The sequence below is a fragment of the Helianthus annuus genome, chromosome 6 (assembly GCF_002127325.2).
Source record: "Helianthus annuus cultivar XRQ/B chromosome 6, HanXRQr2.0-SUNRISE, whole genome shotgun sequence".
Lineage (NCBI taxonomy): Eukaryota > Viridiplantae > Streptophyta > Magnoliopsida > Asterales > Asteraceae > Helianthus > Helianthus annuus.
The window spans coordinates 50,461,534-50,485,866 of NC_035438.2; the positions used below are offsets into that span (position 1 = coordinate 50,461,534).

Here is a 24,333-nt window from a genome sequence, read left to right on the forward strand (position 1 = left end):
ATGACCCGCTCGCCATTGGCCCGGCGATTAAGTCGATATAAAAGGAGGGACTTCGTGATAGAGTTTTGGTCTAGTACGAGTTATCTGTCCGTGAGGACGAGGAATTACATTCCTGAACCATTGCTGTCCTACCCAAGGAGAACGAGGAATCTACGTTCCTTAACCCCATTCCCAACCCAGGGAATCCCATGCTTTGTAGAGGGTGTGAACTCACCTTGGTTTGCTCGGCAGATACACAGAAAAGTCAATCAAGTTGTAAGTGGTCAACTACGTCCTAACATAGATACCATTCGAGTCAGGTTTGTATCCAAGTAGTGCACGTATGTTCTACACGTATTGTACACAAGTAACAATCATGGCATACATATCTAGCATGGCAGTTCAACAACAGTTCGCAACGAGTTCCACAGTAACATTCATGTAATAACCAAAGTCTAAGTGTGACCCAAACAGTTGGTCTCGTAATAGCACGCAAGCCCAAAATACGCATTCAACAGTAACACAAGAAGCCCATAAGTCCGGCCCAACTACCCAAACCCGTAGCAGTGTGGAAGTCCAAATAGTGTGTACATGCATATGGTCTCGAGTCGAGACTGTGCGGTCTCTAGTCGAGACTGTGCGGTCTCGAGTGTAGCTTACAAGATCTCGAGTCGCAACCGAGGTGGTTTTGGGTCATGCATGTATTGGTCTCGAGTCGCAACCGGACTCGCAAGCATGGTCTCGGGTCATGATGTTTGTGTGATGGTCATGTGTGGTCTCGAGTCGAGACTAGGGTTTCTCGACTCGTAACCTGTGTCGCAAACTGCGGTCTCGAGTTATCATGTTCATGGTCTCGAGTCGAAATCAGGTGTCTCGACTCCCAGCACCTGCTGATTCTGCACAGTGTACTATCCAATAGAGTTTTGATTTCATGCAACATTATGTACTATCCACTAAACATGTTTTGTTGTCTAACAATTAACCAAAATGGATCAAACAATCAGATTTCAAATATTCATAACACATTCATATCATGCTCAACAAGTTCTTCATATATTCAAATCATGTTCATGTTGTTCTTCATTCATTCAACTAGTTCTTCATTTTAGGGTTTTTGTTTTACAACATACTTCATCAATAAAGTTTATACTAGCATGAACTCAAGTTGATAACATCATCGGTTCCTACATCTATCACATTCAAACAATGTAACAACATGCCTAAATAAGATTTATCATCAACATATGCTAATCCGATTTCATGAACACAAACCTCCTAAACATGACCAAGCCATTCGGGTTTAAATCCATAATAAGCCGATTTCTAACATTTCATCATCACATAATATCATCACTTGACAACAAATGACTACTTCCTATCAAGCAAACATCTATATCATAGATAAACAATCATTTCTCATGTATTTTTCATTATACAACTAAATGAGACACTGACCGGCTAGAGGATAGGAAGGGTGAACTCCGAATACCGATTCCAAGCTTGAACCGAAGGTCCTAGTATCGCCGGTTTGAATCCAAGAGAATGAGAGGAGAAGGGTGTTGAGACTTAGAGAAAGGGAGAGTGTGTGTGTTGTCCAAAGAAATGGTGAACATGGTTATGAGTGTAATATATATACTAGTTCTACATGGTGCACCCTAATGGGTTTCGGGTGTGATTAAATGGCCCAACCGGCCCATTGTTACACTTGTTCACTCGAGACCGCATGGTCTCGAGTCGGGTTCTTGGTTCTCGGCTCACTTACACATATATACATAATATACATACAAGCACACACATAATCACATAGAAGGTTCACTTATAACATTTACTAAATTGACAAGTTAACTAGTCACATAGTGTTCAAGCATGTTACATCAAGATACAACGAAAGGTTCTAAGTTTCGAGTTGTCACATGCAATCTGCGGACCACATCTGCAGCCATCTGCAGGAGAAGAAGTGGACCAAATGTCTTTAGTCTGCAAGGAGAAGAGGGTTTGTTTTTTTTACATAAAAACCTCTTCACACCACCACACAACCACATACCTTCTCCTCTCTCTTCTCTCTCTCTCTGCCATCTACTACCACCACCACAACCATCCGCCACCACCACGTCGGCCACCACCACCGCCATCAAAACCCACCACCACCGCCGATCTCTCTCTCTTCTTTCCCTCTCTCTCTCTCCTGCCATCAAAACCCACCACCACCGCCGCCCCCTTTCTCTACGATCTCTCTCTCTCTTCGTTCCACCAGCGCCATCAAAACCCACCACCACCGCCGCCCCCTCTCCCTACGATCTCTCTCTCTCTTCGTTCCACCACCGCCATCAAAACCCACCACCACCGCTGATTTAGGGTTTTGTTTGCGATCGATGTTGATGATGATGAGGGTTTTCGATTTGGGGGTTTTGTTTGCGATGTTGATGATGATGGGGGTTTTGGCAGGAGCGGCGGAGCAGGGCTGTTTGTGATGTTGTTTTCGATTTGGAGGTGGTGGCGGAGCAAGGGCTGGAGCGGCGGAGCAAGGGCTGGAGCGGCGGAGGTGGTGGCGGAGTGGAGGTGGAGCAGATGTTGTCGGAGGTGGAGGTGGTGGCGGAGCAGGGGTGGGCGGCAGATGAATGCAGGTCTGTTTTGGCAGAGAGAAGAAGTTGGAAGAGGTTGGGACATGTCTGCTTGGGGAAGAGGTGGGGAAGACCTTTTTGGTGAGAAGTGCTTCCGGAAAACAAACAAGCTGCAGACATCAAACGTCTGCGCGCGTCTGCGCGACGCAGACATAAGTGGCCAGAAGCACTTCTGGCCAAAAAACAAACACCACCTTAGTTTATAAATTTAAAACTTAGAGTGTCTAGTTTAGTGTTAAACTTAGTTAGTTTCTATAGATCATATTTAGCACATCATATATATTATATAGGGAAAAGATCAAATAGGAAGTTAATTTTGGCTAGGAAGGATAGGAAGCCATAGAATTATGACATGTGGCAACATTTAAAATAAAGAAAAAGAGTATTTTAGTCAATCCAACTCCTTCTTCTTCCTTTTTCAAAACCCAGTAACTTCAAAACCCACCATTTTCAAAACCCACCATCTTCAACCATTTCTTCACTTTCTATCTCAATAATCACTACATTATAGTGCGATTTTCATCATCAATCAATGATTCAAAACCCGATCAACGTGTTCTTCAGCTTTTTTCGAAGAAAACCCAGTTTAATTTCATTCAAAATCTCGTTTTTTCTGGTGATTTTGAAGATAATCACTCGATTTGTTCGATTCAATCGCTGATAAGTGTTTCTATCATTCAAATTTCGTCAATTGATGAAAAACCCGGCTTCGATCCATGTAAGAAATTCTTTAATTTCATTTTCACGATCTGGGTTTTTATTTAGTCATTGCGTTTTACGATCTTGGCGGGGGTCCGGGGGCGGCAGCCCCTGGTAGTGGGGTCCCAGGGGCGGCAGCCCCTGGCGGGGTCCAAGGGGCAGAGCCCCTGGCTAAAAACGCATCAGAAAAATTAATTTTCCAGAAATTGGCTCATTTCGAAGACAGTAATTCGTAGACAATTCAGACAGTTCACTGACAATTCACAAACAGTTTTATGTGTCCATTGCGTTTTAGAAATAAGAGAGTTTTATGTGTTTTCTAGCTATTGCGTTTTAGAAAAAACACATTTTTAAGTATATTTAGTCATTGCGTTTTAGGTAAAACACATTTTTGAAGTGTTTTTAGTCATTGCGTTTTAGGTAAAACACATTTTTAGGTGTTCTCAGTCCATTGCGTTTTACAGAGAACACTTTCTTTTGTTTTTTTAGGTCATTGCGTTTTAGAAAACAGACATTTTTAAGTGTTTTCTGGCCATTGCGTTTTACAAATAAAACATTTCTTTGTGTTTTCTGGCCATTGCGTTTTAGGTAAAACACTTTTTTATGTGTTTTTTGTGCATTGCGTTTTAGGTAAAACACTTTTTTATGTGTTTTCTAGCCATTGTGTTTTACAAAGAAGACATTTCTTTGTGTTTTCTCACCATTGCGTTTTACAAATAAGTCATTTCTTTGTGTTTTGGGTGCATTGCGTTTTTGAAAAATGTCATTTTTTAGGTTTTTTTTTTTCATTGCGTTTTACGTAACTGGTGGTTTTTCTATTGCGTTTTACACAACTGGGTTTTAAATTTTTTTTTTAAATATAGCAATAGTATACTCGTTTTAAAGATAAAAAAACGCTCGTTTTTTTGGTGCAATTTTTATAAAAAAATAATGTCGTATGAAAGAGTTATTAACGTTTAAAAAGTGGGGGGGAATTGGAGGAGAGAGAAACTATTGACTTGGATTGACTAGAATGCCCTTGAACAAACTCACGCGTCTCTTTTCTTCCTTTCAATTTTCCTGATTTAATCTTAGCCCTTGATTAACTTAATGGATGGTCAAGATCACTTCCTTGCCTTCCTAGCCAAATAAACTTTCTATTGTATCTCTACCCAGGAATGGGATCAAATACAAACACTTAAGTTTGTAAGAACTATAAGAACCAATACATAATTGACAAGTGTCCATCAATAAAAAATTAGTTTAGGGGTAATTTAGACTTTTTGAACATATTTATTTATAACTAATTAAAAATAATTACAAAAAATATAATCAGCACAACACTATATAATTAGCACAACATCATTAATCGTTCTTCATTATCAGCACATCGTCCTCGAATCGTTCTCCATTATCAACATAAACGACATTAGCACAACATCTTCAATCGTTCTCCATTATCAGCACACCAGATGTGCTGATTATATCTACTTTTGGTGTTTGTTTGTATTATTTTGTAATTAACACATAATCAGCACCTTATTAGCACAAATATAAAACACCTTTTGTTAACTTTTTTTAAAAAACACTTTTATAAATACAAAAAGGTATAGCAATATGGTACTCATATTAAAGATAAAAAAATACTTGATTTTATGGTATATATTTTTAAAAAAAATAATGAAGTATATAAAAGTTATTTTAGTTTAAAAAACCTTGGTGGAATTTGTATTTAATAGAAAATGGTCAAATGACTAGCAATTTTACAAAATTACCCCTAATTTGTTAGTAGTAATTTTTAATTATAAGAGTTTTATTTATAATCAATATCAACCCTTGATTTAAATTAACAATGGTTCAGATCTGTTCTTACGGTTCTTATAATTAGCACTGTTTGTACAGGATCTCAACCCTCTCTACCCATATTATATATAGTATAAGTGATAAAGTTTAAAGAAAAAAAAACAAAAGCGAAAGCAAAGTAAAAAAAGGGAAGTCAACAAAAGTCAAACTAAAATGAATAGTGTTTTTTGAGGGGAAGAAAAATTGCTAATTAATATAGGGCAAATAGCTTAAACGAATTAGATATTTTATAACAAATTTTAAAAATAAAAAAGAAATGGGAAATGAGTTTTGCAGTTTAATCGTAAGTTTTTGAGTGAATTTCAAGGATTGTCCTTTATCTTTATACCCATTTTCAGGCGCTGTTTTTTATGTTTAAAATTGACGAGTTTTTCCTTTGTGTTTTCATATCATACACGTTTTGTCCTTTAGGTCTAACCCAGATAGTTTTTTTCAGTTATATTTGGTCATGTGCTTTTCACATGAGGGCATTTTTGTCAATTCAAAGGTTGCAGAAGATTTGAGCTGTAAATCTGCCGTTGAACTTACCTTTGAATTGACAAAAATGCCCTCATGTGCAAAGTACATGACCAATTTTACTGAAATAACTAACTGGGTTAGGCCTAAAGGACAAAATGTGTATGATATGAAAACATAAAGGACAAAACTCGCCAATTTTGAACATAAAGGACAGCGCCTGAAAATGGGTATAAAGATAAAGGATAATTCTTGAAATTCACTCTAAGTTTTTTTTTATAATAATTTGTATTTTTTTTTTTTTTGAAAACTTGTAATATATAAGTTGGTATACTAAAAAGTGAGTTTAATGGATCATGTCTGAGTTTAGCACATCATATATATTATATACTAGGTTTTTTTTTCAGTCGCGCGTTGTGATGAAACGGAGCAAATGATAATGTAAAACAAACGTTATTTGAAAATATAGCATACTGTTTAGAAAGTCAAACCGTTAGAATCGGTTCAGTTTATCATAGTATCATTTTACGATAGCAAATAATACTTTATTTTTTAATATGAATTCGTTTTTAATAAAACTTATACTAATCGAGGATAAAAATTAAGCTCAACCACATACTTAAGTTTTTATAAAAAAAAATTAACGAACATAAGTTATTAAAGAAATATCAAATTAATTGATAAAGTAAAGATAGATTTAAAAAAAGAAAAAAAAATATTAAAAACAAAATAAATGATAAAGGAAATATGGTTCTAGAAAAGAAAAAAATAAAAATACATTAAAAGCTAAAAGTAAATAGAAAAAAAATAAAATATGTTAAAAGTTAAAAGCAAATATTAAAAAAAAATTAATATCATAAAATATTAAAAGCTATATATTATTTTAAATTTTAAAATTAGTACTTCGAAAACTATATATATATAATATAATATAATAGTTTAAGTGATAAAGTTTAAAGAAAAAAAAACAAAAGCAAAAGCAAAGTAAAAAGAGGGAAGTCAACAAAAGTCAAACTAAAATGAATAGTGTTTTTGAGGGGAAGAAAAATTGCTAACTAATATAGGCCTAGGGTAAATAGCTTAAATGAATTGGGTATTTTATAACAAATTTTAAAAATAAAAAAGAAATGGGAAATGAGTTTTGCAGTTTAATCGTAATTTTTTATAATAGTTTGTATTTTTATTAATTTTTTTTTGAAAACTTGTAATATATAAGTTGATATACGTGAGTTTCATAGATCATGTCTGTGTTAATCCACAAAAACTTGTTTTATGTTTAAGTTCTTGTTCCGAATATAAGTTTCGAGTTCATATCAATTAGTGTTAGAATCTCAAATTTATTAACATTTTTTTTTATTTTTTAAATAAAGAGATTTGAGTCTTTGACAAACTCTAAAGTATTTATTAATATAAGTGTCGGTTAATTGTGTTTAATATGTCATGTATCAATGTAATTGCCGCAAATGAGATATATTTCTTTAATCCATTATTATGGTTATAAAAAGTCAGTTTGAGAAGAAAAAAAACTTAAAAATGATTGTTACACCAAATAATCATTTAAGCATGTATACTTTATAAGTAATTTGGTTAGTGGTGTGTGTTTGTTAGATCTAATAATATACATTTATTGAATAAGTACATAAAATTCGACCAAAACGATAATGTTACACCAGTGTTCTCAACATAATAATTTCAGAACCATTCAAAGTAGTATAGATAATCAAAAACCTTTTTATCCACACTTATGACTCTTGGATGATCAAGCAATATAATTATGTTTATAAAAGGTAATACATATCTTCATTTTTCAAATGTACCTATACTAGTTTTATGCTACATCCACATTACGGGACGCTAAGCCGAATATTTCTCAATTCAATAATATGTACACATGTGTTTTGGTTACTTGTACATACTACTGATAACATGATCTCAATAAAAATTACATCGAATCAATTGATTAAAAAAACAATACCATAGTTTTGCATAAAGCCAAAACGATGGCAAGATTGTAATTTTTAACTGTGGGTAAAATTGTGATTTGTCAGGGCCAATGAGCAAGTGATAGGCAGTCGCCTGACACGAAAGAAAATTACATTGAATCAATCAATTAAAACAAGACACTACCGTAGTTTTGTCAATAAAATGAACCTAAAATGATGGAAGACTGTAAATTTGAACCGGGGGAAAATCGTAATTTGTTAGAGTCAATAAGGAAGTGCCAAGAGCTAAACGCGTATTAGTGAAGTAGAAGATTTAAAAATATAATACAAGAGGCCACGACTAATGATGGGATGTCTGCCTGATACTATTTCCCCTAATAGTGAATGTAGTGTGTATAAATATAAATATAAATATAAATATAAATATAAAGGTAAAGGATCCTGTAAAAAGTCTATCTTTTGTAAGAAGTGTAAGAAATAATCTTGGAATGACAAGTGTCCCTCCTCTTAATTAATTCAAAAGGGTAGATTAGTAATTGTACATTTTTGTCATTTAATTGATTTACAAATATAACTGGAAAAAAAACTGGCGATGAGAATTTTTAGGGATTGATCGTTTCATTTCCATCTCCGATTCAGATCATCTTCTCCGACCATCTTGAATCATAGTCAATTTATCCAGTTATTTTAAAACACCACGCCATGAATCTGATTATACAATGTCTCCATATAAAACACCATGACTTGAATCATAGATGTTTAAAACAGCACACCATGAACAATGTCTACAGATAAAACACCATGACTTGAATCATAGTCATGGTGTTTTAAAATCTGGGAATGTTTTTGTATTGATAAAACACCACGCCATGAACAATGTCTCCTGATAAAACACTATGACTTGAATCATAGATGTTTTAAAACACCACGCCATGAACAATGTCTCCAGATAAAACACCATGACTTGAATCATAGTCATGGTGTTTTAAAAATCTGGGAATGTTTTCTATTGATAAAACACTACGCCATGAACAATGTCTCCAGATAAAACACCATGACTTGAATCATAAGCGTTTAAAACACCACGACATGAACAATGTCTCCAGATAAAACACCATGACCTGAATCATAGTCAATTTATCCAGTTGTTTTAAAACACCACGCCATGAATCTGATTATAGATCTATTTATGATAAAGTATGAAGAAATTCGTTGATTTTTTGGAGATTGATGACGGTTACCATATAATTCGCTGATCTTTAGGAAGTTGATGAGGGTTTTGAAACGGTTACCATATTTGAAACGTTGGAAAAGTCACTATTGCCCTTCAATTTTTACATAAGGTCCCTCTAATTAAAACACAATTTACATTTTATACCCTATTGATCTCAACCATTAGATCAAATATCCAATGGTTTAAAACACTTCTTACCCTTCTTACATTTTAGACACTTTTTACCATATCCCTACCTTAAATATAAATATAAATATAAATATAAATATGCCTTTATTCTTATCTTAGTCACATCTATTAATTAGGGGAGGGAAAAAATATTGAACTCAAACCAACCCGAAGTGAAAATACCAAACTCAAAGTATTCTAAACAGGTAATGAGATGGGTATTCATTTAAACTTTTAGTAATTCTATGGAAGATGACAATGTATCCAATTACTCGAACCAATTTATCCGAATCAAAACCAAATATATTAAATATACTATGTTCAAGTTGTTACAGAACTTGAAATTATTAAAACTATAAAAATACTGAGAAAAGTTTAGCTGAATCTTTTATATTTGAAGTCGGTTTTTAGTTGAGTTTAAGAATGACTTTTAGTTGATACGTGTATCCTAATGGGTAACTTTTAACCAAATAAGACCATAACGGGTATATATAATATGTAACACATACCCAACAGGTATGAGACATGGGTCTATGATTGGGTATGCAATGCGACAACTATAACATGTCAACTTTAAGAATCAAGCAACAAGGACACTTATGTTGTGTACTAGATTCCATGCGTATGCTATGCATGAACCAAAACCTGATATTTAAAGTCCCACTGAAAGTTTATAATTAATTTATAGATCCCAACTCGTTTCATAGATTTTACAGACGAAATCACAAACTATCCAGATGTTATATGTTATCACAAGAGTTTTGCAACTTATAACGGGTTTATAAAAGCAGCAAACTTGACATACAAGACAACTAGTAAACGCTTTTACGAGCAGTTTGTATCATAACTTGCTAGTCCCAGCAACTCGGGTCCTTCCAAACGAGGATTATTCTCAAAGCTGCAAAACACAATCATCATTAAGATATTAAATTAACAACGAAAAAACTGAAATAATTGTCAAAACGGTGAAGTCTTACTTGTTCAAAGGGATATGTTCAAACGGTCCGGTGGTGGGAATCGTGCCACAGAGGTCGTTGTTTGATACGTCCCTGCACAAAACATGTTTTTAACATTGTTACATTGCATGTTATAAAATATATAAAAAATCTGTAATCTGGAAAATTTGGATACTTACATCACTTTCAAGCTTGAAATGCCGGTAAGTTCCCTTGGGATTCTTCCAGTTAGACGATTATCATTAAGACGCCTGCGGAGTATGAATGAGAATTTAATCATTTTAATTAACAGTAAAGTCATGGACATTGTTGTAAATAGTCAAACTCACAAGAACACTAGAGATTTCAATTTCCCGAGTGTAGGTGGAATATTGCCGGTTATATTGTTGTTGTAAAGATCCAAACTTATGAGGTTCTTCAAGTGACCGAACTCTGCAGGAATTGGACCTTGAATGGTATTTTTGTAAAGCTCCCTGCATTAGTTAAAACAAATCATAGATCATGGACGTTATGGTAGTTGATTAAAGATAAAATGAACTAATTGTTTGAATGAACAAAGCTAATAAAAAAAACTCACAGATACTGTAGGTATTCGAGTTTTCCTAGTTCAGGCACAAGATGACCAGACAATTTTGAATTTCCAAGATCCCTGTAAAATAATAATAATAATTTATTTAGGCTTCATATTTCTAGTTAGGTTAACATATATGTGACTCTACATATTTCCTAGTTCATATCAATTTTCGATTTCATGTCACATACACATACATAGAAGGCGTTATGCAAGGGTTTGATTTAAGATTTTGCGGATAAATTATGCGACTGAAGCAGAGGTTTGACATATTCTCTCATTCTACCAAGAAAAATTCATGATTAATCTTCCGTACCTAATATTATGCCTTCTTCTTCTAAAGGATTAACCTCAGTAATCTTACACAAGACTATGATAATTTATTAGAGTCTTAATGACTGAAATTGCGATGTCCTGGTATCTTGACATTTAAATAATCTGATGTCTGTGAAGGTGTAACTGTAAAGCTAATAGATAAACGCTATAATTCATATATGATATATGCATGATCTTTTCATATCCGCCCACACTATTTCACCTATCATCACCATCATAACAAAAGGTGCACAATTTATAGACAATAACTATTTCAACTTGTTAAGGCCTTTTCATTCAATATACTAATAGCTTTGAGCAAAATCAGAACCATAATAATACTATTCCTCACTAAGCTATCCCAGACACTCTTTCATGACTTCACTAACACGAACCGAAAATAGTATGTCATGGTGATCACACGTTATAACGTTGTATAACCAACAACAAAAAAAGAACGACTTACCTCCAATCCACACATATATGACAAGCAACTTATAAACAACTTATTAACAACTATTTCCACCTTCATTTCAAAACTTGTTTCATTTTATGCCTCAATTTAGAAAACTAAAAGTCTACCAACTTTAAATAAATAATAATAGCATTCACTAAAACAGTTGATCATCAAATCTGTTAGTCAGTCCTACATCAAAACAAAGTGCAAATCTTGCTAGACAGACAAACATCGGTGCACACCTTCAGCAACATTCAGTGTTCTAAAATTCGCATCAGACCATAAAACCGGTAATCGGCAAAAACCGACACCTACTTCGAAGTATTTAACTAATATGTTAATAATGTTTGAATTTTTAACTACTTGATTTGTTATGTTTAAGTCTAATTATTTATGTGACATTCAGGTTCTAAGATACAATTAAAGTGCAAAAAATAGGTTAAATCAAACAGAAATTATTTAGGGATTTAAAGCAGAACAACTTACACCTACCCTCTTTTATTCACTAATTTGTAGGTTCAAAAGTCACCAGAAACTGTATTTTGACCAAAAAATTAGGTTAAATTAAAGCAGAAGAACGAACTTACACGCGCGTAACGCGATTGTCTTGATTACACGTGATGTGAAACCAAGTGCAGGGGCTAACAAGATTGGGATCCCAGCTCTGAAGAACGTTATCGGGATCGTTCAAGCTCCGGCGAAGCGCGTAGAGCGCGTCACCTTCGGAATTAGCGATGACTGTTGACGTAAAAGCGGATGCTGCTACTAATAAGATGATCAGAGCACACGCCATGGTGTGGTGTGGTTGATCAACAAACTGATTGAGAAAAAGGGTTTGAGTACTTGTGGAATTTATATTGGGAGTCAAAGATATTGACCCCAGTGTGCAAAAGAAACAAACAGGGGGTGTCTTTTTTTTGACCAGAGGTTGCTCACTTGCTCTTGCTTCCAATATTATATTTGTTTTTAATGTCCTCATACACACTCACTACTGTCTTTTCTTTTCATTTTTTTTTCTTTTTTTTAAGGCCGATTTCATTCAAACTAGCAAGGTGGTGTTAGGAAAAAACAAATTAAAGTTGTACCAAATTTCCTAATCTAACGCAGAGATTTTTGATCTATTTTTTGACCATAGGAACCTCCTCATCTTGATGTGTTGCAATATTTTCCTCGGATCCGTGCTCTCACTCGAGAAGATGATTTCATTGCCCCTTTTTCAGATAACCCAACAAGAAAGGATAATAGATTGTTCACACCGAAGGCATAAATCGGATTGACTTTACACCGTGTGGATACCATCTAGAGGTGTACAAATCGGTTTTCTTCTTCAAAAACAAAAACCGGTTTTTTTTATAACCGGTTTAGGTTACTAGTCGGTTTTTTAAACAAAAAACAGTAATCGGTCCAACCGGTTCGTTTCGGTTTTTAACCGGTTTTAGCCAAAAAACGGTTTTTTAAAAACCGGTTTCAAACATCAAGAACCCTAACCGCTACACAAACCGCCGGTACAGTTTGGGTTGGAACCGGTTTAAAAAAAACGGCTAAAGAAAAACCGATTTCTTTATACACCTCTAATACCATCTTCCACACAATCATGCACTTTCATGTCAGATATATCTTGAAGTACCCTAAAACCATTTAATCATGTGCAACACTTTACCCAAATACCCTCTTTAACTTTTTTTTTATTTTTTAAATAAATTAATAAGGGCGGTAGATGATAGGGTATGGGGATGATTGAGGCCCACCATCTCTACCTCTCTCATACGATCTATGCGGTGATTACAAGCCTCAAACCACTACCCTCTACTACTATTCTGGTACAGACAACGGTGTACCCGCAATGGTACCCACGACCCTCAACCGCTCCACCCGAACGCCCTTATTAAAGGTTGTTTTTTTCGTTTGATCAAGTCTATTTTGTTTATAAATGTTCATGTTTTATTATATTCATGTTGATTTGCGTTTCAATATTTGGTAGCAGTTAATTGCGGTATTTAGATTATACTTTCATTCTTCAAGTTGGTCAACAATAACAAAATTAATTATTGATGTGATCATGGGCGGCTCTTTAGGTGTGCGGGGAGGACTTCCGCACAAGGCCCGTTTTTTCGAGGGGCACGGGATTTTTTTTTTTAAAATTCGAAATATATATGTTATTTAAAATGCACAGATAGTCCATGTGGTTTGGTGAAATTTCACCTTTAGTCCCCAACTTTTCAAAATTACACTCTTAGTCCCTGTGGTTTGACAAGTTGTTACTCGGATAGTCCCCAAAGAGGATGGAAATTAGTTTTTCTGGTTAAGTGGGTGTGAAATGACAAGGACTATCCGAGTAACAACTTGTCAACCCACAGGGACTATCCGAGTAACAACTTGTCAAACCACAGGGACTATCCGAGTAACCTTCATCCGCTTTAGGGACTATCCGAGTAACAACTTGTCAAACCACAGGGACTAAGAGTGTAATTCTGAAAAGTTGGGGACTAAAGGTGAAATTTCACCAAACCACAGGGACTATCCGTGCATTTTACTCTTTAAAAAAAATTGTACACACATAACAAATCCAATATAGAGGCCCATTATCAAAAGATTTGTATTTTTTATAATTTACCCAACTTAACAATAAGTTTATTGGGCCATATCCAATACTAATATGATTTAAAAAAAAAAAAGAAATACGCAGCAGGAAATTGGATGGACGAACAGCAGCAGGAAACTTGAACGACGATTTGAAGACTAGCGATTCAGTGTGAAACACGTTGAAGATCAGGTGAATTATATTGTTTATCATTAAAGCATATGGGCCCATTTTTCGAGCTTGAACAGGGTACGTGAATTCTCAAAGACGTCATTGGATGTGATCATGGGTCATTTGCAGAAGTAAGTTTTAGTTCATACGAGGAAGTGTATTTTTATATCCAATACAATGTAGTGACTCATTATTAGTCTAAGAAATTTAGGTTTCTTGATTCCCTTCTAATTGTTCTCTCTCTCTCTCTCTCTCTCTCTCTCTCTCTCTCTCTCTCTTTTATTGCCCGCATTATCTACATGGAACTCACGAATTTGTTCTTGGTTGGCCAAGTGAAAATCTGACATAAGGTCACCTCTCATGGATTGCTCCCAATCAAGCGGTCTTAATTGTGGAGATGTTGATAGTATTTGAGGCGAGATGAGGATCAATCACATGCCAAGTGAAAATCTGACATAAGGTCACCTCTCATAGATTGCTCCCTATCAAGCAGTCTTAACTGTGGAGACGTTGATAGTATTTGAGGTGAGATGAGGATCAATCAGATGCCTTAGCTACTAGCTAGTCAAGCTTATATCCTTTAGTGCATTAACCTTAAGATCAATGTTAATATTGATTACTTTCAATGCATATGACAGGTCTTCTTAAGTTGGCAAGCGTCCAAACCAAGGCAAGGCGGTCGTTTTGATATCCAGGCTTTCATGGTATGACGGTTTGAAACTTGGAACTAGCTCTGTATATCAAACCATTTGTTTAACCTTTAATATTTATAGTACATTTTTTAAATATATAGTTATAATGTATAAAATTTTAAAAACCATAAACCATTTTATCCTTTTAAAAATTCTAAACGAAGCTAATGACTTTAAAAGAAAATTACAAAAAAAAGGTTTAAACCGACAAACAACCAAAACCAAACCAGCCGACCAACCCAACCTAACCAATTTGGTTTGTCATTCTCGTAACCATAGTTAGCAATTTGGCCGAGATTTCTCATCACTCAAACGAACGGGTCAATAAACCCAACAACCTATCGAGACCAACACTCCTAGAACCTAAAACCCTAAACCAAACAACCCTCTACTACTGACTCTTTAACAGTAAACACCCTTTCATGGAGTCAAACCACTCAACATCATCAATTCAAAAGATGAAATATAAAGATATCGTAAAATTAGAGGCGCAAGATAGTGATGAAGGGGACAAATAATACTATATCAACTCCACATTGTGTGCAACTAATATCCCCACTTGCCATGATGAACAAAATATGCCAAAGTAGCAATCACTACTCACTGATCAAAACTTATACTTTCAAACATCTCAACCAACCCTGTTGCCAACACTTTGATAAAGCGACCTAAGTTGTGTGTTCCATTTCTCCACAGCAGTATATTTCTTCATTCCCTTTGACCTGCCACCGTCCAAATTCCATATTTACCATAAATACAAAACAATCACTTCTATAACATATGGAAATAGATTATGTAGATAAGATTTAACCTGTCCCCACACTCCAACAGCCTATTAACTTGATCGATATGCCCTTGAACCCGGTTATCCAATATCAGAGAGACCAACAGCTGTTCTACATCAGCCTCAGGCACATTAAGCTCCTGAGAAGCACCAGTTTATAAGTACATGTAATCATATAAGTATGTATGTGTGCACGGGAGTGTATATATAGAGCGTTACCTTTGATATGAAAGGGATCCTGATTCTTGTGTACGGCTTAATGAGTTTGAGTAACACTTGAGTTCTGATGTTCTTAAGAAGATCTTCAATATAATTTCTGATGAAGGGATCATCCATGATAGTTCTTCTGTTACTCTGTAAAAAAGCATTTTGGGAACTTGTGCTTACAAAACTAGAACAAACTAGACAAACTTAACCGTGTATAACTTGTACCTTGAGAATCTTCTCAAATTCCAATATTTCATTCCGTTGATATGCTGCAATCAAGTTCGTCATTGCCAAGATTTCCGGATCATTTTTGTATCTGCGATTTTTAAAATTTGCAATCAGAAAGTAATATATAAAAGGCTCAAAGGAAGAAAAATGATCAAGTTTGTCACGTACGGTTTTGCCTCTTGCCCATCAAAAGGATTGACCTCAGATTGCATAAGCATGTTAGCCAGTACCAAGTATCTGTAACATATAAAATATAGGGTCAAATTAAGCATATGGCATTTTCAAAAAAACATAGATAAGATTTGGCTGTTGAAAAAATGTATATAGCATACTTGAGGCACTGAATTCTTCTTTGATTCCCAGCTTCATCATAGTTTTTAAAAGCTTCAAAAAAGTCAGTAGCTGCTTCTGCCCATTGGCGTTCTGCCATATGCATTTTGCCACCACACTCGTGTATGATACCCATGATCCTAGGATGGGGAATTGCTGATTTTATAGTAAGTGCTTTTTGGTAAAGTTGCTGTAAAAACAGAAATTGTAAAATGTCATTTTCGTCCCTGAGGTTTGGCCACTTTTGTGACTTTCGTCCAAAGGTTTGTTTTTTTGCATTCGGATCCAAAAGGTTTAAAATCTTGCCATTTTCATTCAACTTGTTAACTCCGTCCATTTTTCTCCGTTAAATGAGGGGCATTTCCGTCTTATTAGACATTTTTTTATTAAAAAAAAAAAAAAAACACTATAAGAAATAAAGATCCACCTCTGTTGACTTTCTCCCACCAAAACCCTTTAATCATCACAAAAAAAATGTCTAAAAAGATGAAAATACCCCTGACCTAACGTTAAAAAATAGAAGGAGTTAACAAGTTGGATGAAAATGGCAAGATTTCAAACCTTTTGAATCCAGATGCGGAAAAACAAGCATTTGGACGGAAGTCGCAAAACTAGCCAAACCTCGAGGACGAATATGGCATTTTACTCAAACACAAAAGAAACACGTTATGCGCTTTTTATACGCTAACATAAAAGATGAAGTAAAATACCAGTTTGTCACTAGCTTTCTTAAAGTTTTAAAACATAAAACATATCGTAAATATAAAAAAAACCTAGTATTTAAATCATCCCACCTTCAGTTTTTTGTTGTTTTTTGTCTCCGTGTACATTTGAATCTCAATTGCATAAACTTCCAACAACTGAGTTCCTTTCTTTTGATCATCGGTCCCATCTGCCCGCTGACAAGATTTGTGAAGCTCCTTCAAGATCTGTTATATAAAGTATTTTATGTTAAACTAGTGAGTGGGCTACCACCCGCACTTCGCAGCGGGTTTGAAACATGGATAAAAATAAGTAAAAGAAAAAAAACTACTTACGATGGTACACATGGAAATTTTAGAAAAAACCATTACATTGAGAAAAAAAAAAACTAAAAGGAAACCAAAGAAAATAAGTAAAAGGAAAAAAACTAAAAGTTCAGCGTCTAAATAGTACACTATAATAAAGTGTAAGGGTAAATAATGATTTTTTTAATAAAAGAAAAAAGAAAACCTAATAAAAGTTGAGGGGCGAAACATGTCATTATCAAAGGTGAGAGGCTAAGTATGTCATTACCGAAGCTGAGGGGATAAATTTGGTTGAGGTTGACAAAAGTTGAGGGGCTAAACATGTCATTATTAAAGTTGAGAGGCTAAATATGTCATTACCAAGTTGAGGGGCCAAATATGTCATTATCAAAGTTGAGGGGCCAAAGTTGATTGATGTTGACAAAATTGCCTTTTAAGTATATATATAATATATAATGACAGTTTAAACCGTGACAGAACTCAAGTATCAAACAGTGATTTTTTATGTTCAGCTGCATACCTTATTCATTCTACCATACTCGCCCATGTCAAAATAGATCTTGCAAAGCTTAAGGTTAGTCTTGAACCATAATCTCTACAAAACAGAACCAAAATAATGGAATAATTGAATTTAATATGATTAAACGATTAATTAAGCTCACTTTATTAGAAATAATGAACGATGATTACCTCATTTTTTGCTTCTTCAAGTGCTTTCAAGGTGGTTTGATAGAACTCTTGTAGAAGACCAAAGTTTTGACTAGCGGAACCAGATACAAAATCCATGATACTGTTTATACATTTTTCACTATAGTTTCGAGTCACTGCGGACTTAATGTAAGTTAGCATCTCCCTATACGCATCTGTCATCTCTTTGTACCTCCCTAAACGGTAATAAAGCTTCACAGTCTGTTTAAGTGCTTTGAACCCCCTGTTAAACATAACAGAAGAATCATCGTTGACTTTGCAAACAAACTTTGTTAAAAAAAAAATGATATATTCACACAGATCCAATCAAGAACGTGTTTATCTTCTGAAAAAGTAAAATCGCTTACATGGTTTACTTTTTTTGGGTATATATTTCTTTACCTATTGAATACAGTATGACCATAAAAATATTAGCTATCTGATTCCAATAAACTCACCATTCTGCTTTCTCTGGTTCCATCTGAACTACTTCTGCAAATCCGCTAAGTGCACCCTCTGGGTCAGTCTCAACCAAACCTGTCGGCAACAAGAAATGAGATATCAATCAACTGATTCATATAACAGTGTATGAGAGAAGTCATACTTCATACGGCAGAAAGTATAGAACACTGACCAAATTATATAACCAATTGAAAGATTAGCTGAATTCTAGATTTACACTTTGCTAGTTGTTTAAGTGTAAAGCCCATTCAGATATAAGCAAGATGTGCATACTGCATAACTTATTTGGCCCAGAAAATTAACTCAATGCAGTTCATAAAGACTTGATAGAGCATACCATTTTAACCGATACAATAAGTTTGCATATATAGAACATTTAACAAGTAGAAAATAATGATTGAAATGGTGAAATTTATGTATAAACATATAACAAAGGATCCATTTGACACTTTCACACTCGACATTCTGCCATTCTGGCCTAAAGGACTTCATTTGTATTTAGATTTCCAACACTCCTCATGTGTTATCGCTTATATTTTTTTAATTACCCTCTACAACTCTGAATAGATGATTCTTCTTATATACAAGTCACTAATAGCATTAAGCTTTTTCGGTAGCGATGCTTTTGTTCTAGTGAGAGACGCTCTTTTTCTTTCATTTTTAAATTGACTCAAGTTTCTAACCTGATGCCCAAGGCATTCAGCATTTTATTTAAGATTGCATAAGCCATTATTGCACCCTGTTTCATCTATAACACGTCAAATGCCTTTGTACACAATTACTCATTTGCCTAAGATTCCAAAACATCATTACATCTACAAAGTTCATCATCACAAGTATTGGGAGAAACGACCCACAGATTATCACAGTCACATGGATTCATAATCACAAAACATTTATTTGCATACCGTGCAAGATGTAACACAGCATTTAACTTGCTGTAGAACGAGCATAGTTTGATACATTTCTTTTGCTTAGGTGTTACACTTACAATTTACAAAAGACTTACTAGCAAAACCATCAAAAATTGATCACAAAGGAGTGACCTCACCTCACGACTCATCAACCAAAACATTACAATAACCAATCTAACAACATAAGGTTCATATTACATTACTTTGTCCAAACTGTCATCCCATGTCATATTTCCTTATGTCTATATTCTTAAATGCATAAAAACAAAAGCCTATAAATAGCAACAGATGCCTAACGCGATTCAACACATAATCAAGCGAGATTAATGCCCTCTCTAGTCAGATAAGTCTGATTCATAAATAAAAACCTTCTTTTGGAAATGTGAAATCATACCAAACACATCAAAACAAAGTGTGAGAGTTTTATATAACACAAATGACATCTAAACTAGACCTCTTCTGACAATTTGGATGACGAATTTAACCGTAAGAACCAACATTAAACTACTACTACAGTAAGTAATTAAAAAACTACAACCTACGAGTTCAGTATATACATATCTATATATACCTAAATACGATATCCGGTACCTTTCGAATTATAATACTGATTCTCAATATCCACATCTTGTTCTTCAGGTTCCTCCTCAGAGTACTCGAATCCATAATCCTCCATATCTGCGTCTAAAGAAGAACACGAAAAGGCGTTGGATCAACAATGCAAATCAATTGATCAAACAAAAAGCAAATAAACGCATGTATGTACAGATAATTCGATTAACTGGCTGAAATTGAAAGACGTAGCGAAGAGATTGTGAAGGTTAACGTTACCTGAACCCATGGTTGCTTGACGATGAGTGGAAGATGGAGGAGTGATAATTGACCTAGGGTTTGGTTTAGGAAATGTAACAGTGATTTCTCGCTGGTGGTATGGCCCCGTGCCTCAAGAAGATGTCTTGGAGAAGGGTGTTTTGTCACGGATTTGCTTATTTAAATTCGGGCTCAAGCTTAGAATTCCCAAGGTGCTTTTGTATCGGTTATTTGGTTCGATTCATTAGGATATTAGTATCATACCGATATTTCCATATAGTAATAAAAACACATAATTAATAAAGTTCTGATATGTCCGAAAGGATATCTACATTAGTTTTACATACCACAAAAACAAATATTGGTAATGATTCCGATAATACTGATAAAACAAATATTGGTAATTATTCTGATAATAGTGATATTAGTACAGATGTTTTTCTATCAAATAGATCTGTTTTCAACAATGTTCGACCGGAATCGATTCGGTCTCGCTACACAACGAGGACTCGATGGGTTTTAGTTGGGTTTGCTATGGTATTGGCACTTGTTATACCAACCGAAAGATTAAACCAAAAAAAAATGAATACCGGTATTGGTTTCGAAAATACTAATATCGGTACTGATGTTGTTTGGTCGGAATCGTTTCAGTTCGTCAAAATATCGGTACGGTGTCATTATTTGTATAGAGGATACGTGGTTGAAAGCCCGGTGCTTAACGTAGTTAAATTTGTGTTTTTACACGAAATTTAGTTCCAAATGATCTACTTTGATTTGGTTTGCGTTTTGCAGGTCTAACGAAGTTTAAGGAGCATTTCGAGAGCTTTACAAGACATCGGGATGAGGCTAGGACCAGCCGAACACGAGAAACAAAGAAAACGGGGACAAAACCAGTTATCCACGTCGGCGACTTGGCCTTTGGCCATCACCAACGCAACCGACATTAACAGTGCATCCGTAGGAAGAATAATAGAGCGTCAAATGCATGGTTATGTCGCCAATGCCGGGACTTAAGCGTCACGGACGCAGCGATGTAAAATAGCGCTCTTAGGGCTTGGGTTTGACTTGTTTGATTGAAGTTTTGGGAAGATATTATCGTTTTGGGCGTTTTTTTTAGAGTTACACAATTTTGAAACCAATAACACACAACAATCAAGAATCATCACCATCGTAATCATCATACCACATCATCAACACTCATTATCGCATATATCATATTATCCAACATTCTTGGAGAATTTTTACCAATCATCCCATAACCCTAATCATCCTATCAGTCATTCGTTTAAGATCAACAATGAAGACTCAATGGCTAGTTCTTCGCATTTATCATCCGGTGTTCAAGTCTTGCGTACCATGAGCGGCTAGTCTTCTCGGGTTTCACCTCGGTGTAGATTTTCTAAGATTTCTAGGGTTTGACATTTGTTTTAGTTTTGATTTGTGACTAATTGCATTTGAATATTTGAAGTTTATATTAATTATATTGTAATTGTTTTGAATTTACGAATTGTCGAACAATCTAGCAACTTTGACTTCGTGAAATGAATTCATACAATTGTACTTTGACAGAGACTAGGGTTTACATGTTCTTGGTAACGAAGTGCTTATTTATACCGGAATGTCAAGGAAAAAACTAATGATGAGTAAACCACAATGCATGTCATAACGGCCACAACCGATCGTACAACATGAATCACATGAGACTCGTAAGCTCTAGAATGTTGCAACAAAAAAGTGTCATGCCAAAGCTAGATAACCATTATAGTCATTACTCTAACATGAGCACCACACCATCGTCAAAGATACAAAAACAAATCGGATAGACATGTACAACATTGTAAAGCAACCAAATGTTACTTATTGATCACATGTAAATCACAATGTGTGTCATCATAGTCACAACCGAACACATAACATTAAAAAATCAGGCTCAATAGCTCCAAAAGGCTGCAAGAAAAAATGCTATGCCATATTTGAAGAACCACCATAGCCAGCCCTCTCAGTTGAGCATAACACCATCTTACCCAAACAGTCTTGGATGATAACCTAATCGTCATCTTCATCTTCATCGACATCAACTAAAAAGGAACACAAGACATAAAACTATAACAAAAAATTCCATCAAAAAGAATAAAGCCCCAACGGCCAACAACTGCATTAGAAAAACTAAAAGCCCCAATGGCCAACAACTTCATCAGAAAAAACTAAAAGCCCCAACGACAACAACAACGCAACATAACATCACATAAACCCTCAAACATCCAAGCAAAAACATGCAACCACATCAAAAAGCAAAACCAAAGGCTTCGTCGTAAAAAAACTTAAAGAAACCACACGAACCACACAAATGTAAGGTTTGAACGACGAATAAGGCGAAAATATAATGTCTTAGAGATGTATGAAGGATGGGTACAAATAGCATTTAAAAATGACAACTGACGTTGGAGCACAGATAGCGCAGATGCGTCGACAAGGCTGGGGGAGAAGACGGTAGAGAAATACCTAGCTTACAAATGAAGCCACACCACATACAAACCCACTTTAAATACCCACTATCCATACAACCAAATAAGCACCAAGTACTACTCATAGAAAACACAGACACACACATAAACACAAGGTACAACCAAATAATGCAACAATATGTTGAAAATTGATAGTATTTAAATAAATTACAAATTACAAATTTTGGCCTAGATTTTTAGGGTTACGCCACTTTTAGGTTTCATTAATAATTACTATATATTACTATGTTAGTACATATGTCTGTAGCTTCCGTCTGCATCGATTCTTATGTATCTTGTCCTGTTTGTGTGTTTTTGTATATGTATGTATATTTATTGTATGTCTAGACAAATCAGGGAACAGTGCTTTAACTGCTAAATGAAATCCGTCGGACGACATGTGTCATCCGAACGGATGGCAGAACGGATGACCATCCGATCGGATGACCATCCGACCGGGTGACACCCTCTCCTTCCCTGATTGCCTATAAATAGTAGGTTAGTGGTAGTTGTCTAGAACCTTTTGCTGATTTGCTGAAGCGAAGCTCTGTCTGTCTTTCATCAGGAACTGTTGTATTTTCACCATCAATCAATGAAATCAGACATGTTAAGCGTTGAGATTGTTGTTAGTGATTCTCAGACGGTGTAGAGGGATTCCGCACCTCGACACTGATCGATTCCGCTACGTACTTCGTCAAGAACAGATCCAGACTGTGGCCTAACAAGTGGTATCAGAGCTACCGGAAGCCGGATCAGAGATTACAACAACATTACACCGAGTTTTCAGCCATTTTCTTGCAGATTTCAGTTAAATCTCACCAGAGATTCTGACAATTTCTTCATCTTCTCCTACATTTCTTGCAGTTTTTACATTTTCACACCTTAAAACCGGAAAAACTCAAAATTAAGCAAGATTTCACGGACAAAATTGAGTAAGTTTGATATCAATCAGATCGGAATTCAACATAGAACAATCCTACAAAGTTTCATTGAAATATTCGGACTAAAACTGCTTAAAATTGATCAAAAACTATGTCGTGTTCTTCGCATATGCTGACGTCATCTATCCGATCGGATTGGACTAGATTCTGATTCATTGATCTTTGTTGACGTCATAAACTCGTTCGATCGGATCACCATCCGGTCGGATTGGTTTCGAGGGTTAAAGTTTTTAAAGCACAAGTCACCTCGATCGAACGACCATCCGATCGGATAGCCATTCGACACTTGTGCTATCCGACACTTGTGCTATCCGACACTTGTGCCATCCGACACTTGTGCTATCCGACACTTGACACCTGGTTCATTTCTCATCCGTGTCATCCGATCGAATCACCATTCGATCGGATCACCATTCGATCCAAGTGCAATAGTTCGAGATTTTTGAAAGTTGTGAAATTTTTCTAAGTATTTGACTTTTTCAGGTGTTATCAAAATGGGAGACGATTTTCTGAATGCATTCAGCGACATCTTCGCATACAACACTGGAGAGACATCGACAAACACGAACACCAATTCCAACACAAATCCGATAAAGGCGATCGCAGATTCTCTTACCGTCGACAATGCCTATGGAACTAACAATAAGCCACCAAAGTTGATGGCGATTGAAGATTACAACCGATGGGCAAACAGATTTGATGGTTGGCTAAAGGCTTTTACTTACCAGAGTTGGAGGTGCTTGAAGAATGGGTATGATATTGGAAGACGAGATT

The 24,333-nt window shown here is 35.3% G+C and overlaps 2 protein-coding genes across 4 annotated transcripts; both read right to left on the reverse strand.

The window, feature by feature from the left end:
• Positions 1-9,591: 9,591 nt before the first annotated feature.
• LOC110865452 (leucine-rich repeat protein 1) lies at positions 9,592-12,426 on the reverse strand. The gene is made up of 6 exons (XM_022114705.2): positions 11,829-12,426; positions 10,476-10,547; positions 10,228-10,371; positions 10,078-10,149; positions 9,920-9,991; positions 9,592-9,840 (listed from the first exon to the last, which is right to left on the reverse strand). The coding sequence occupies exons 1-6, from the start codon at positions 12,218-12,220 to the stop codon at positions 9,768-9,770; spliced, it is 825 nt and encodes a 274-aa protein (XP_021970397.2). The 5' UTR covers positions 12,221-12,426; the 3' UTR covers positions 9,592-9,767.
• Positions 12,427-15,128: 2,702 nt separating this feature from the next.
• Positions 15,129-20,427, reverse strand: LOC110865451 (COP9 signalosome complex subunit 2). 3 transcript variants are annotated; one of them, XM_022114702.2, is made up of 12 exons: positions 20,136-20,427; positions 19,896-19,988; positions 18,387-18,465; positions 17,932-18,172; positions 17,762-17,836; positions 17,029-17,163; positions 16,237-16,424; positions 16,073-16,141; positions 15,902-15,992; positions 15,689-15,823; positions 15,497-15,609; positions 15,129-15,407 (listed from the first exon to the last, which is right to left on the reverse strand). In XM_022114702.2, the coding sequence occupies exons 1-12, from the start codon at positions 20,143-20,145 to the stop codon at positions 15,317-15,319; spliced, it is 1,320 nt and encodes a 439-aa protein (XP_021970394.1). In that variant the 5' UTR covers positions 20,146-20,427; the 3' UTR covers positions 15,129-15,316. The 3 variants fall into 3 exon arrangements, with proteins under 3 accessions (XP_021970394.1, XP_021970395.1, XP_021970396.1); XM_022114703.2 differs by having other exon boundaries at positions 19,896-19,982; positions 20,136-20,311; XM_022114704.2 differs by lacking the exon at positions 20,136-20,427 and having other exon boundaries at positions 19,876-19,988.
• Positions 20,428-24,333: the final 3,906 nt, after the last annotated feature.

Bases quoted from the DNA above. Each gene is read 5' to 3' on its own strand.
- LOC110865451 (XM_022114702.2), bottom strand. The intron at 18,466-19,895 runs GTACCGGATATC...TGTTGCCGACAG, and splicing joins TCAGTATTATAATTCGAAAG to GTTTGGTTGAGACTGACCCA. The intron at 15,993-16,072 runs GTACGTGACAAA...TAAAAATCGCAG, and splicing joins GATGGGCAAGAGGCAAAACC to ATACAAAAATGATCCGGAAA.
- LOC110865452 (XM_022114705.2), bottom strand. From the start codon at position 12,220: ATGAGGACATTAAAAACAAATATAATATTGGAAGCAAGAGCAAGTGAG. The intron at 10,372-10,475 runs GTGAGTTTTTTT...TAACTAATGCAG, and splicing joins CTCGAATACCTACAGTATCT to GGAGCTTTACAAAAATACCA. The intron at 9,841-9,919 runs GTAAGACTTCAC...TGTGTTTTGCAG, and splicing joins GAACATATCCCTTTGAACAA to CTTTGAGAATAATCCTCGTT.